The 16,035-nt window shown below is 43.5% G+C and overlaps 1 protein-coding gene across 2 annotated transcripts in view; it reads left to right on the forward strand.

Annotated features, from left to right (window-relative positions):
- Positions 1–16,035, forward strand: part of SMC4 (structural maintenance of chromosomes 4) — a 108,574-nt gene that overhangs the window by 68,212 nt on the left and 24,327 nt on the right. For both annotated transcript variants that reach the window (XM_073626113.1, XM_073626114.1), the window contains 4 exons: positions 5,808–5,969; positions 6,080–6,305; positions 9,850–9,929; positions 10,024–10,176. In XM_073626113.1, coding sequence (XP_073482214.1) covers positions 5,808–5,969; positions 6,080–6,305; positions 9,850–9,929; positions 10,024–10,176 — 621 coding nt within the window. The remainder of the gene's footprint in view (positions 1–5,807; positions 5,970–6,079; positions 6,306–9,849; positions 9,930–10,023; positions 10,177–16,035) is intronic.

The following is a 16,035-nucleotide window of genomic DNA, read 5'->3' on the forward strand; positions in this document are numbered from 1 at the left end:
AGAGCTGTGCATGATGCCCTAAGCCTAGGCTTTTTACCAGACAAAGACAAAGTGGGCTGTATAAGGTATTTACTGGCAGAAAAAAAATGTTTTACTATCCAAAGTTAAAACAACAAGGGCAGAAGATTTAATGGATGGAAAGTTGAAAAAATGACTGCAGGTCCGCTTTAATTAAAGCCCACTGCACTAGGTCAGTGAGTGCCTTTTGGGCTTTTCATTATTAGGGATCTGTAGTAGTAGGTATCCTCATCAAGCATCAAGTAGTGTTCCAGTATACACCTAACTAATCTAAAAATGGCTCCCTCCCCATCCTAACACCTATACTAACTAACCTGTGAAAGAAAAATCTGTATACTTTCCTATTTTTAGAACTCTGCGGACCGGACACTTGATCTGGCTCCCCTGTGTCAGCTAGTGGCAGCTTAAAGGGAGAGGGAGGGAGTGCCGACAATATACAGTACCTTAAAGTATTCATACACCTTGAAGTTTTCCACATTTTGTCATGTTACAGCCAAAAATGTAAATGTATTTTATTGGGATTTTATGTGAGAGACCAACACAAAGTGGCACATAATTGTGCAGTGGAAGGAAAATGATAAATGGTTTTCAAAATTATTTACAAAATATGTGACAAGTGTGGTATGCATTTGTATTCAGCCCCTCTGAGTCAATAATTTGTAGAACCATCTTTTGCTGCAATTCTTTTTGGGTAGGTCTCTACCAGCTTTGCACATCTATAGAGTGACATTTTTGCCTATTCTTATTTGCAAAATAGCTCAAGCTCTGTCATATTGGATGGAGAGTGTCTGTGAACAGCAATTTTCATGTCTTGCCACAGATTTTCAATTGGATTTAGGTCTGGACTTTGACTGGGTCATTCTAACACCTGAATATGCTTTGATCTAAACCATTTCATTGTAGCTCTGGCTGTATGTGTAGGGTCGTTGTTCTGCTGGAAGGTGAACCTCCGCCCCAGTCAATTCTTTTGCAGACTCAAACAGGTTTTCTTCTAAGATTGCCCTGTATTTGGCGCCATCCATCTTCCCATCAACTCTGACCTGCTTCCCCCACAACATGATGCTGCCACCACGTTTCACGGTGGTGATGGTGTGTTCAGGGTGATGTGCAGTGTTCGCTTTTTTTGCCACACACAGCGTTTTGCTTTTAGGCCACAAAGTTCAATTTTGGTCTCATCTGACCAGAGCACCTTCTTCCACGTGTTTGCTGTGTCCCCCGCATGGCTTCTCGCAAACTGCAAGCAGGACTTCTTATGGCTTTCTTTCAACAATGGCTTTCTTCTTGCCACTCTTCCATAAAAGCCAGATTTGTGAAGTGCATGACTAATAGTTGTCCTGTGGACAGATTCTCCCACCGAAGCTGCTGCTCAGCAGCTCCTCCAGAGTTACCATGGGCCTCTTGGCTGCTTCTCTGGTGAATGCTTTCCTTGCCTGGCCTGTCAGTTTAGGTGGACGGCCATGTCGTGGTAGGTTTGCAGTTGTGCCATACTCCCATTTTCGGATGATGGCTTGAACAGTGCTCTGTGAGATGTTCAAAGCTTGGGATATTTTTTTATAGCCTAACCCTGCTTTAAACTTCTCCACAACTTTTATTCCTGACCCTTCTGTTGCGTTCCTTGGCCTTCATGATGCTGTTTGTTCACGAAGGTTCTCTTAAAGCGGAGTTCCACCCAAAAATAGAATTTTAGCTTTAAGGGAAGGTGACCCTACCACATGCCACATTTGGCATGTCATTTTTGTTTGGTGGGGAGAGCAGAAACCCTCTCTTTAGAGGGTTCCAGCTCCCACTTCCTCCCGGGGCACCGCGGTGCTAGAAGGAAGTTCACCTCTCCTTCCTCCCTCTCTGCAATCTGGCACACGTCACAGGTCCTAGATGATTGCCCGGCCAGTGACAACGTGGCTTGCGCGGCTGTGAAGCCACGGCCAGGCGCCCGCAGTGACCATCCCGGCACCGCAGATAGGAGGGGGAGACGACCGGGGCTTCGTTCCCCCGCATCGCTGAATTCCAGGACAGGGTAAGTGTCCGATTATTAAAAGTCAGCAGCTGCAGTACTTGTACCTGCTGACTTTTTTTTTTTTTTTTTTTTCTCGGCGGAACTCCGCTTTAACAAACCTCTGAGGGCTTCACAGAACAGCTGTATTTATACTGAGATTAAATTACACACAGGTGGACTCGATTTACTAAGTAGCAGACTTGGTTCAGTTAGGTGGCTAAAGGCAATTGGTTCCACTAGGTTTTAGTGAGGGGTATCCGAGTAAATGTGGCTGAGTACAAATGCACGCCAAAAATTGTAAATCATTTTATAATTTTCCTCCCACTTCACAATTATGTGCCACTTTGTATTTGTCTATCACATAAAATCCCAATAAAATACATTTACGTTTTTGGATATAACATGACAAAATGTGGAAAATGTCAAGGGGTATTAATACTGTTTCAAGGCACTGTAGTATGCTCATGAATGATGTCACCGCTCAGGCATTTGGGCCGTTGTTAAAGTAATTGTAAATTCTCTTGTTTATTATTTTTAACATAAAAAAAATGTCATACTTACCTGCCCTGTGTAGTGGATTTCCACAGGGCAGCCTGGATCCTCCTCTTCTTGGCCCTCTTCGGCTCTCCTGGCCCCTCCCTCCTGATGAGTGCCCCCACAGCAAGCAGCTTGCTATGGGGGCACCCAAGCTGAGCTGCAGCTCTGTGTATCTATTCAGACACGGAGCTGCAGCCTGGCCTCACCCCCTTTTCTCTTGTCATTGACTGGCTGACTTTGACAGTAGCAGGAGCCAATGGCACCATGTTGCGGTCTCAGCCAATAAGCAGGGGAGTCCCAGGCAGCTGGGACAATCCTATAACATCGCTGGATAGAGAGGGGGCTCAGGTAAGTATTGGGCTGAGGGGGGCTGCTGCAGTACAAAAGGCTTTTTATCCAAATGCATAGAATTCACGAAGATAAAAAACCTTCTGCCTTTACAACCACTTTGAGCCCTGCTATCTCCCCTGCAGCTGGTGCTGCATGACATGGGGTCATGTGACTAGAGTGGCCTGAAAATAGTTTAGTGTATAGATATTTCTTCCACAGGCTAGCATGGGTATTAGGAGGGGGGGGGGGGGAGATTTTAAAGTGTAAGTCCCATGCAAAATCTAAAATCCCTGCATCTATAGACACCAGGGATCTAACACTAACCTCTCTATCCCAGTAAAGAAAAGAAGAAGAAGAAGAAAAGTATACATACCTTTTTGGAAGCCGATCTGACCCACTCCGACCCAATCTCTCGTGCCTGAAGCTCTGCAGAGGACACGGACAACAACGCCTGTGAAATGAAAAGGGAAGTGACGTCACCCATAGAGTTATTATGGGGCTTCTGTTGTCCTTTGTCTCCTCTGCACCCGCCTACACAGAGAAGCCGCGGCTGACAGCTCAGCATGGGATCTGTTCGGAGCGGGTCAGATCGGCTTCCAAAAAGGTATGTATACTCATTCTTTCTTTACAGGGATAGAGAAGTTAGTGTTGGATCCCTGGTGTCTATAGATGCACAGATTTTAGATTTTGCATGGACCTCCACTTTAAGATTAGTTGGTTAAATCCCTGAAATCTACTTTTAAGTCTAAGGCCTCAGGCACACGAGACGCCGGTGCAAACTCTACTCAACACATGTTTTTAAAAGCTGAAACAGGCGTTTAGAAACGCCCGTTTTGCCGCGTTTGCATCCCGCGTTTTACCGCGTTTGCGTCTAGAAGCGTCTGCAGAGCAGAGAATGACGTTTTGCGACCCAAATTTGGGGCCCCGTATCTCGGGGCCACTTGGTGCTAGGAACCCCAAATTTGGTGTGCTAACAGTGGAACTAGCACTACAACATATCCAAACTTGGTTCCTAGCACCAAGTGGCCCCGAGATATGGGGCCCCAAAGTCGGGTCGCAAAATGTCAAGCACATCTGCAGCAGAGAATGACATTTTCTGACCCGAATTTGGGGCCCCATATCTCAGAGCCACTTGGTGCTAGGAACCCCAAATTTGGATACTTTCTAGTGTTAGTCCAACTGTGTTAGCACACCAAATTGCTAGCACCAAGTGGCCCCGAGATATGGGAGCCGCAGTCGGGTCGCAAAATGTCAAGCACTTCTGCCGCAGAGAATGACATTTTGTGACCCAACTTTGTATCTCGGGGCCACTTGGTGCTTGGAACCCTAAAGTCGGGTTATAAAATGTTCCTTTAAAAACACTTATAAACGCAAACGCGGTACCGGCGTTTAGCTGCATTTTGCGTCTGGACCCATTTTTTGCTTCTTTAAAGATGAGGTTAAACGCAACTGCCTAAAAAGCCACAAAATGAGACTGTGTACATGGACACATAGGATAACATTGAATGGGTTCAGGGGCAGTTGAAAAAGTGTCCAACTGCCTCTGAACGTGCGTTTAACAGTGTCTCGTGTGCATGAGGCCTTAAAGTGGTTGTAAACATTTGAAATTCAAAATAAGAAAAGCATATCTTCAAGTGGAAACTTGCCTCAATCCAAAGTTTTAACTGCTTGTGTTACTTCTGAAAGTCTCTCAGACATAAGGCATGTAATGGTCACAGCCTGTAATGTGCATTCTTCCCAGCCAGGCTGTGTCGAAAAGGGGGGGGTGTCCATACCCTCCGCTCAGGTCTCAGATTACAATGAGCTCTCTGCTGTGGGGTGTGTATTATCAGATCCCCATCCTCTGCCTCCCTGGAAGCTGAGAAATTTGAGCTGCAGCTAAAGAAGTACAGCTTATGTGGGATGATTTGCTTCAATATTATCACCTGAGGATAGTCATTTCAGTGGACTTATGTAAAATGTTTATTACTACTTTAAATCTGTAAAGCGGCAACCTAATCTTCTGAATATGCTTTCTGTACATTCTATAAGGTCAATTATTTATGCCCCCGCAAATACCAGTTTGGTTGAAAGGCTCTGTAAATGGCATTTTAATGTCTCTTTATTGCCTTTTTTGGTTTTTCTTTTTTTTTTTTTTTTTTTTTTTCTTGTTGTACTGTATTTGGGTGTTCCTTAGACTGCTTTATGGTGATCAGAGGGGAGGAGGATGCCACTGCTTGCTCCTGAGCCATGCTGGATTTTCTGCCACACTGACCATGGTGCTTGGGTGGCTAATGATGGCCTTGGTTCCCTCTTTGTGTGGTCCAGTGTCCAACTTACCCTCCCCCTCCGTTCTGTTGGGGGTGGTGGCCTTTAAACTCTTTTGTATGACATCTGAGAATCTAGTGGTAGTTCTCTCTATAATTGATGTTCTATTCCCCTGGTACCCTTGATGAAGCAGCTGAGGACTGCCAACTGCGTCGGCAGCTATTACAAGCAGGATTTATTAAAATTCGCCCATCTGTACTTATTTTAACATTTGATTTATCAGATCCTGTAATGTATGGTGTAATATCATATTTTGCAAAATTTCCATGGTGCCTAACTCTTGAGTCAGCCATGTATTTTAACGATTTACAATAAATATTTTGTTTTACTTAATTTCGCTGTTTTTTATGGTGCCTCAAAAGTCCCTACATACATGGAAGGTGATCCTTCAATTGGTTTTTCTATAGACTTAACACAGTAAATCAAAGGTTGGAGATGGTAACTGCAGGTGAATATCACATGGACATACATGCGCTCTACTTCCCTCAGGAAATGTTGGAGGTCTGACATGTGTTGATATTGGTAGCACAGCACCTAAAAACTTTTTTGTTTTTTTATCTTTTTAACCTACTTCTAAATCAAGTGTGTACCATTGATGGATAACTATTGTTTCTGCTAACAGGGGGACCTCGGAGCTATTGATGAAAAATATGATGTTGCAATTTCCTCATCATGTGGAGCTTTGGATCATATTGTGGTGGATACTATTGACACAGCACAGGAGTGCGTTAACTTTTTGAAAAGACAGAATGTCGGAGTTGCAACATTTATTGGTTTAGACAAGGTACATTTTTTTTCTTTTTTATATATATATATATATATAATATATATAAAATGTAAATCATGTAGAGTATTTGTTACAGTTATACCATGTACGTTTAATTTTCTTTACAGATGAATGTGTGGGAGAAAGGAATGAATAAGATATCAACCCCGGAAAACATCCCCCGTTTGTTTGATATGGTGAAAGTTAAGGATGCGCACATAAGACCAGCCTTCTACTTTGCCTTGAGAGATACACTTGTTGCGGATAATTTAGATCAAGCAACTAGAGTTGCCTTTCAGAAAGACAAAAGATGGAGGGTGGTGACTCTGCAAGGGCAAATTATAGAGCAGTCTGGTAAGGACTTTATGTTGTGTGTGTACAAATCTCCTGATGCACTTTAGGCTTGATTCCTGCTATTGAGTAAACCCATAAGAATGTAATTTAAATTGCACAATTAGTAATGTCGCATATTCAAGTCTTCAGCGCCAACTCCAGGCAAAAAAAAAAATTGTTCAGTTTTGTGGAGTGCAGAAGAGTTTATAATTCTGTCAGCTGATAGTTCTTTTTGGGAAATTCTTTTCATTCTCTGTCCCGAAGACACAACAGAAAGAAGGCAAGCCCCCCCCCCCCCCCTTCACATTGACTGCAGCTTTGAAATGGCATGATTTCAAAGCTGCATGTCAGTGCGACATTGTGCGCAATTTGGAAGACATCTGTGTAGCTTCACGGACAGATGTCTATGCAAGTAGTACCCAAAATCGCCAAAAGTAGTGCAGGAACTACTTTTTCAAATCTGTGCGGCACCGCAAAGTCTGCCTTTGAACAGTGCGATTACCAGTAATAGGGTGCGATTTCACCAGCTCCAATGTATACGGGGGCTTAGAAGGGAAATCCCCTCTTAGGCGGTTGTTACTGTAACAGTTGGCCTCCTTAGAAGTTTTTCATTCTGGTTCTAGTGACCACTAATTTCGATCTTTCTCCCTAACTTTTTTTTTTTTTTTTTCCAGTGACAATGATAACCTGGAGAGCAGGTAGTTTGCCCCAGACAGGGCCACTAATGCTTCCCTTCTCCCTCACACTACAGGGGGTTAAATACCCATTAATTCTAGGAGTAGTAGAATATATATAGTCTAATACTTGCCTTATTCCTTGCTTTGGAGATTTCCACGTCTCTTGAATTGTTTGGTTGTGGACAGGCCCTCACTGTCCTCACATACAGTACAGAACTTTTGGTAACATGAGGCTGCAACTACTGACCAGAACATCTAAAGTTGGCCATAGGTGGGTTGAAATTCAGCCTGTTCAGCAGGGACTATGGATCTTTAATCCATGTGAGGCCACTCTACCGACTTCTCTTCAACCGCCATGTCGGCTTAAAGCTGATCGATCAGCGCCACCGACAATAGGCTGCATCACTTATCTATGTATTTTGATAGTAGCGAATGTGCATACTGTCAGAATATAATAGCTCAGCATGAAGGATTCCTACATCCACCTCGAATGTGTGGATGGGAGGGATAGGTTCAGTTTTTTTTTCCTACAGCCGATTGAACAAAAAAAGCTGAACCATGCATGGCCACCTTTTTAGAAATGAGGTTTTGTGATCCTGTCGAACAGATGATGGGAGCCTGGCAGAGAGAATAGGGTGTTACACCCTTAGGCCCTGTTCACATGGGACAATTGGCTCCATGCCCCACGCAGGCTGTCTGTTACCAGGACTGGGATGCATAGGTGCAGCCTGTGTGTGTTTGGTGACCCGCACCCACATGTCCTCGTGTGTCCGTGTGTCCCAGCAGACTAAAATGGGACGCTGGCATGGGGATGTGACCATGAGTTTTCACCATATCCAGCGGTCCAAAATTTTTTACAAAACAGAGCCCGATTTGCACAAAATATGTGCCTCTTGGTAACTTGCTTTATAATGAATCTCCCTTGCTGGGTCCGATTTCTGAAACTTGTAGCAAAGAAACATTGAAAGGTTAGATTTTAAGTGTAATGTAAACCTGAACACCGAAATTATTATTTTTTTTTTTTTTGACCCAGTAAATATACCATTTGAAAGCTTTTGTTATGTGTAAAAATACTTGTTTACCCTGCCATGTTTACCCTTGTGCTTTCTCTGTGTTGCACTTTTATCAGTTATCATTGCTTTCTGCTTTCTATGTCAACTACAGTACACCTCAATCCTATGTTATATAGATCACGAAAGGGGAAAGTTTTCTGTAGTCTTGTAACAGAGTATAAATGCTGCTCCTCCACAGATACTCAGTACAGTGAGTGAGCGTTGTCAGGAGTTGTTACTGGCAGGATGACAAGGTGAAAATACAAAAATCTTTAAAAAGGGGACGTAGTGCAGTATGTAACATTTTTGTACTTGGGTATAGATAAGATTTAAGGGTTCGTTTACACATGCCATCAGGGAGTTGTAAATATAGGTGGTGAGCCGCAATTTCACTGTCCCCTTACTGCCCATCTCAGCGTTTGTAGGGGGGTGGGATGTTTGTAGTACAGTGGCTTAACGACCACTTTAAAGTGTTACTAAACCCACAACAGTAAAATCAGTCTGTATATTCAGTAAAGCATGCTTGTTATACTCACTGTGGAGCCTAAGGGGTTAATCCTCTGCATTGTGTAAAAAGGTTGTTTGATCCTGATTTCTCCGAGCCTCCCCTTCTTCCACAGTCCCCAAACCATTTCCTTATAGAACAGAGCCTTGGGAGCATGTGCACATGCACAGTTTGCAAATTGCTAGAGTGTTTTTTTTTTTTCTTGGGAGAGTGCATGTGATCAGCACAGGGTCAATCAGCAGTGTCCAGACAGCGGGGCCAGGAGTCCTGCAGCCTCGTAGGACAGTCGGGGGAGAATGAAAATTCCTCCTACAAGCTTTAACCAGTGCTTGGATGGACACTGATAGAAGTCACAAGACTGCTCTGGCTGCTGATGAAAAGGGTATTTAGGAGTTTATATTTACAAAAATAATTGCTTTTCTGTGTACTGTGGGAGACCAAATATAGTGAATGCAGACTCCTGGGTTTAGCAACACTTTAGGAGGAATTCCAGCTTAGTTTTTTCTAAAAAAAAGTCAGCAGGTACAAATACTGTAGCAGCTGACTTTTAATTAAACAGGTACTCTCCAGCCTAGGGATCCAGCGCTGTCATCACCAGGGCTGATTCTTTGGTTGCCTGGTGCCGCCATCTTGAGTGTGGGAAGCCAGCTATGATATCCTACTGGCTTACAGTCGGCTTCCCACTGCGCATGTGCAAGTCACTTTCTGAATGAACGCTCAGCCTTCTGTGACATGACATGTGACGTGTCACCGGAGGTTGTGGGCAGAGAGGGGGAACTGGACGTTTGCATTCAGACTGCCTAGTGGGAGCAGGTACATGTCAAAGCTAAATAACCACTCCCTGAAAAAAAAGCTTCCAAATCTGGAAGAGGAGGGGGTTGAACTTTTTAGGTAAAGTTCTGCTTTTAAAGTAACATTGTGACTAGATGACGTACACTTGCTGCAGTGCTTTGCGGCCACGGCTAAAATGATCCCATTCGTTTGAATAGGTTGCATTCAGTGGCGTTGAACGTAATGTGCAACGCCACTGAACGCAACCTATTCAAATGAATGGGATCGCGCCGCAACCACAAGCCAAATGCTAGGTGCGGTGTTCCCATTCAAATTTCCAGTTTGGTTTTAAAAGAGACAGGCATTCAGGAGGCAGCAGTATGCTCTCTAAAAAGCGTTCCACCGTCTATTGCTTTTCGGAGACTTCCGCAAATGTAAACAAACCCTAGAAGTGGGTCAAAATCCTTGTTTTATTTTGACACAAGCTGCTTAATCCACTGTGGCAGTAGTTCATATTTTTCTTTATTTGTAGCATTTTTGTAACCTTCTACTATTTCTAGGTACAATGACTGGTGGTGGAGGAAAGGTGATGAAAGGCAGGATGGGAAACTCTGTTGTAGTTGAAGTTTCCGAAGAACAGGTTGGAAATCTTGCTTTTAGTGTAGTGCGGTTTTTATTGTTTCCATTGAACATTTATATTTCTCAAACTCCCTCTTTTTGCTGGTATATTATAGTTACAAGAGATGGAGTCCAAACTTAGGTCTGACTCTGAGAAAGCTGCAGTAATTCAAGAACGTAAAGTTCAGCTTGAAGAAGAAGTCGCTAAACTGCGAAAGTCCACTCGGGAGATGAAAAACACTTTTGAAAAATTCACAGCAAATCTTCAGGTAACGGAAAAAAAGGACAAAGGAAGCAGTACAAAGAGAATAGGTTCGTTTTTCATAAAAGTACATAGTACAGCAAGCACATATCCGGAATATGGAATGCTGGGATAACAAGCACTTTCATTTAAATGCTAGTGGCAAGATAAGCATCCCCAAGCTGTGGGCACAAAAATATCTGGGAAAAGTCCTTGCAGTGGGAAAGACTTATCTTACTCCGTATTTACATCATAGCCATGCCATCATGTTTTTGCATCCCTGTAGTCCAGGCACCTTTTTTCCCTGTGCCTTCATTTTCACTGGATAAAGGACATGCTAGAGAGAGGTCTCTAGGGTCAGGATATGCTACTACAAATTCTGCAGCATGCCAAAATGGCAGCGAGAGAGAAACGGAATAGTATTTGCTGTTGTGCTACTATGCTCGCACCATAATTAACCGCTTGCCGACCGGCTCATGCTGATATACGCTGGCAGAATGGCGCGTTCCTGTACGTCAGTCCGCAAAAGCAGGATAGCGGGCGTGCCGCGGGTCCCGCAGACTCAATGTCTACCGGCGGCCCGCGATCAGGGCGAGGGGAGGCAGAACAGGGAACTGCCTATGTAAACAAGGCATTTCCCTGTTCTGCCTAGTAACATGACAGAGATCTACTGTTCCCTGTCATCAGGAACGTAGATCTCTGTCATGCCAGTGGTAGCCCATGCCCCCCCCCTCCAGTTAGAACTAGCTGAAGGAACACACTTAACACCTTGATTGCCCCCTAGTGTTTAACCCCTTCCCGTGACATTTATACAGTAATCAGTGGCTATTTTTAGCCCTGATCGCTGTATAAATGTCAATGGTGAATATTAGAAACTGGCAAAAATGGTAAGCTAAACCCGCCTCTGTTTTTTGGTAGAGTCCTAGAAGGATGGACATAATTTGTTTAGCTCTGTGAAGAAAAGTCTGACCAATTTTTGCTAGCTTTTTTTTCTTTTTTCTCTCCAATTTATTCTTGGATTTCTTCTCCCGTTGACTTCAATGAAGATTCCTCATTACACCGCTGCTTGAGCTGTTTTCTAGAAGTTAGGGTGCCACATAAACCTTTTCTAAGCCTGACTTTGCAGTGCTGTACCTGGACTCCACTGGACTGTGTTGCGAGGCTAGCCTGGAATATGACTTTCAAGTGCTGGGTTCTGCTTGTGGCACTTAAGTATTGGTAAATGTTTTTTACTGTTTTTCAGGTCTAGAGCCGCGGCATTACCTTTGCATTTGTCTTGCCTGCAGAAACTCACTCTGTTCAGTAGGCTGATTAAGCTGAGCACCAGGAATTACCTTACTTTCTTTATTGAACATCATAGGGTTATTTCATTTTTAGACCAATTGATAATGCTCTACCTCCAGGTGACTGGACACTGGCTAAAAGTAAAGCTTGAAACCCAGCCCTGCATAACCCCTCCCACTCCCAACATGCCTGCAGTTTTATTCTGCTAGTGTCCTTAGGTAATCAATGCGTTTCTCCCTACTCTAAGAACCTTTTTCCTGGTTCATATTCTGAGCTGCTAAAAAGTCATTCTGCTGCCTGCTGTAAAGTGGAAGGAAAGCCTAATACTTCAATTCTCCCCTGCAATAATGTAAGCCAAGTCAGCCTTATGCCTCAAAATTAAAAAAAAAAAAAATCCCAGATTTTCTACCTTGTTTTGCAGTATCCCGTGCCTGTTACATGACTTCAATCCCTCTTCCTTCTTAGTTTAAGAGCAGCCAGTGGGTGCGGTTACTAAAGGCTAGTGACATCACTTGAAGGAAGTGACCCTGTTCCTGTGTAGCCAGTGGGCGTATGCAGGATGGGAGGAGCTGATCATAGGTTCCTGCTCAGTGTTCTCCCGTCAATAAGACGCATTGTGCATCTTTATTCATGAGAAAATGAAGAAATAAAAACAAAGAGCCATTCACACAGGAGGGTTGGGAGGTCCAGTGCACATTTGCAGTATAACTGTGTAGGGCTTTGAATTAAGGCTACCGCGGGAGAAGGGCTCTGGGCGCAGGGGGAATTGTCAGTGTAGCTGCAAGTACACTGGGGTCTCAGCTCAGTCTGCAATGAACACTTTATATTCCCTCCACATGATACCACCTTGTATTGCGAGTGTAACGCATGTCAAGCAGAGAAATCCACATGATCTAACATTGTATTGTAAGTGCATTGCATGACAAGCAGAGAGCTCCACATGATCCAACATTGGTAGTGTAAGTGTAATGCATAACAAGCAAAGAACACCACATGATTTAGCCTTGTAGTGTGTAACACAAAGGCTGCAGTATAATGCATTGGATTCCTCCCTGTAGTGTGTCGTGTTGGTGTATACATTGCAGTGTGTGTCATGTGTTGTGTGTGAAATAAATTTGGGGTGGTTTTGGATTTCCCCTATTTATTATAAATGTATTTTTTTGTCTATTCCTATAAATATCTAGTCTATCAAAGCTCTGATGATAATAATGGTGAGGCTATAAGAACAATGTTGGCGATAGAAATAACCACAATGCTCAAGAAGCAAAGGTCTTGTTTATTTACCCAGAAAGTAGAAATGCTAACATAAAACACTAACAGAATACTAAAGAGCATATGAAACAAAAGAACAGGGGTGATACTATACCAGAAGTCCTTCCTTTCGGGTTCTGTATGCTGGCTGGGCTCTAGGACAAAGAGAAAGAACCCTAGCTGGCCATTACCTCTTAAACCATTTTTAAACATAACCCTCTGCCCGTCCGTGTAGTCCTTTTTCCATATTTAACATACTTATCATAGACAATTTTTCCATTTTGACTGGAATTTCACTTTAAGGGCTTAACCTTGCACCATTTATCTGGATCTCTTGCCTCTTGGCTTGACCGTGCCACAAGCGACTGTACCCAGACCCCACAAGAGAGAAGAGCGGTGATCGCCTTTAAAGTTGCTAACTGGCACTGGCTCCTACAGGAAGTGCTCACCTTGGCACACTATTGCACTGCATTCAGAGGCTTGTGAGGTGCTATACAGGTCAAGAGCTGCGGTCCATTGCAGTGGAGTAAAGACCCCTGGGGTGGTTACGCCTGACCATAAATTGGCAACGATTGAGCTGGGTCCTGAGATTCTGTAACTCTGCAATGAAAACCTTCTCACTAGTAATTGTCCCTGACATAAGAGTCCCACATGATGTTGCTTCCACTCTCTCTGGCATAGGGAACCTGTGTTCACAGTTAAGGTTTAGTTGGCTTTTCGTTTGGCTCTCTGCCAGTCACAAGAGGAGAGTGGCTTATCAGGCACCATTGTGATTTGAGTTTTGTGCCATTTATTTAGGTTCTTTCAGGGGTTGGTGCTGGGGGAGCACATAATCAGGCCCACCCAGATGCCATTCTGTGAATGCGCACAACATCTTGGAAGCGAGCTGACACTTTCCTGGATTATGATGGACACAGACACAAGCTTCCTCCAGTGTGCAGCACCACTGGGCTCCAAGGCCTTTGACTGTTTGGGCAACAGCAAGGCTCCCCTCTCCATTTTATCTGGTCATGATTGTGAGTTGGGACACTCTAATTGCAGCGAATGGTGTACTTAGTTGGCAACTGCACTAAATCTTCACGGGAGAATGCCCAATGAACTGACATATCTCTGGTCTTAAATTCTACAGCTAGGGTCCTCACTGATGTGGTGTGCAAAAATTTAAGGATGCAGCAAACCAGAGTTAATATTGCTTAAGTTTACAGAGTAGCTGCTTTGAAAGTTCCTAAACCTCCTAAAACTTCTGTTTTATCCCTATCCGTGGAGCATACTTTACAAAACTAGATAGATCTTCATTCCTTAAACGGTTTGCACAGCATGAAAGAGCATTTCTACAAGAAGTGGGTGGTTCCGGCAGTGGATTCTGCTGTGTCATTCTTGAACAAGACCCTAACTATCCCTTCCGAAGAAGAGGAAAATTTTCTGTCCCTCTGCTCCCAAATGAAGTATCTGCTGTCTGTGTTGCACCCCTTAAATTGTGCTTTATGGTGGCTTCTCAAGGTTGTTCCTTATGGCTAGATTCACACCAGACAGTTGCAACTTGACATTCTAATGACTTGCGACAGATGGACATAGTCCCATTTACCTATGCATCCTACCAAGCCTGTTAGTCATTGTTTTCGGTGTTGTCCACCTCTCATGGGACTGCTTTTAGAAATTAAGTAGTTGATAAAACAAGTAATCCTTTGCCCTTTAATATATGATTTAAAAAAATTGGATTTTGACTCTTGCCTGTAAAATGTATTTCTTGTGCATACATTATAGGCCCGCCCCTCTGTGCCTACTCACTTCATGTACTGCTTGCTACAAAACTAAAGGCATGTTGAGAGTGGGGAGGATTTATGCAGGACTGTTTCGCTTTTGCTTTTTGCCACTGTCCAATCTACTGGAGGTGGAGCAATAACCCCTTGGTCTTAAAATGAAACAATTCTGTGTCCTGTTATGTACGTGCAAGAATAGTTTTTTTTATTTTATTTTTTTTTTTTTTATAAAAGTTAAAAATCCTATGTTCACTTCACATTATTGTTCATAATGTACCATCTGATTTGAATGTTCCTATTGCTGATTGTTTCCACCTGTGAATGGATGTTATCAGGTGTGCTTTGTATTTGCTATGGAGATAAAGCATTTACAAAAAAAATCCTGTTTGCATCACAGGGTGCTTTTCAAATGTCCTGCTACCACCAGTTTTACAGCAGAAAGGGTTAACATTGGGGGACTGAGCATTGATTTCATCAGCTGGGTAGAGTGCAGGATGCACTCTGCGTTTCATCCTGCAATCCTTATTCTGCTCCTGCTTTGCAAAAGCAACACATAGAACTCCGATCCCCAGTCTGTTTCTACTGCCCACCTACAGTGACCAGGTCACCTAAGGCCATTTGCAACCAGCTGTCTGTGTTTCTATTAATAAAGAGACTGTTTTTGAGTCACCAAAGCCTTCTGCAATCACTTCAGGGCTACAAGATGTTGTTGGGCCCAGATTGATGCTGAACGCACTAACACTGCAAAGATCTTTCCATTACACCCACTTTTCAAGGTTTTCCTCTATGCAGAATAGAAACCCGATGAAGTGTGTGCTAGAACTGTTACCACTAAAAGGAAATTCGGTAAACCGTGGTTTATATCCACTGTGGATCTGCCAGTGAACCCACCTTAACAGGAAAACCCCTAGACCTGTTGAATGCATGCTTACCTTTTATGAATTTTACGGATCAGCACTTAATATCCCTCATTAAATCCCAGTCTTCCTTGGCAGGTTCTGCCTTTTGTCCTATGTTGGCTGTAACCCTAATCCATCAAAATTTTTCAAAATTGATTCAATACCTTAAAGCGTCTACAAGCAGGGGATAATTGTGAGTCCTTGAGAATCTTCGAGTGGCTTGTCCTTTAGGTATTCAAGTGCAGAAAGTCCCCTAATGCCGCGTACACACGGGCGGACTTTTCGGCGGACTAGGTCTGTCGGACTTTCAGAATGAACGGACTGGCCTACACACGATCAAAGTCCGACGGATTCGTACGTGATGACATACAACCGGACTAAAACAAGGAAGTTCATAGCCAGTAGCCAATAGCTGCCCTAGTGTCGGGTTTTTGTCCGTCGGACTAGCATACAGACGAGCGGACTTTTCGACCGCACTCGAGTCCGTTGGAAAGATTTGAAACATGTTTAATTTCTAGGTTCATCAAACTTTTGGGAAAAAAAATCTGCTGGAGCCCACACACGATCGAATTGTCCGACGGACTCTGGTCCGCCGGACCAAGTATGCCGTAAAGTCCGGTCGTGTGTACGCGGCATTAGGGGCATAGAATAGTTCCTTGCATTTTGGCACTTTCTTCAGCTGTTGCCTCCTTG

Source organism: Aquarana catesbeiana, linkage group LG04, assembly GCF_042186555.1.
Source record: "Aquarana catesbeiana isolate 2022-GZ linkage group LG04, ASM4218655v1, whole genome shotgun sequence".
Taxonomy (NCBI): domain Eukaryota; kingdom Metazoa; phylum Chordata; class Amphibia; order Anura; family Ranidae; genus Aquarana; species Aquarana catesbeiana.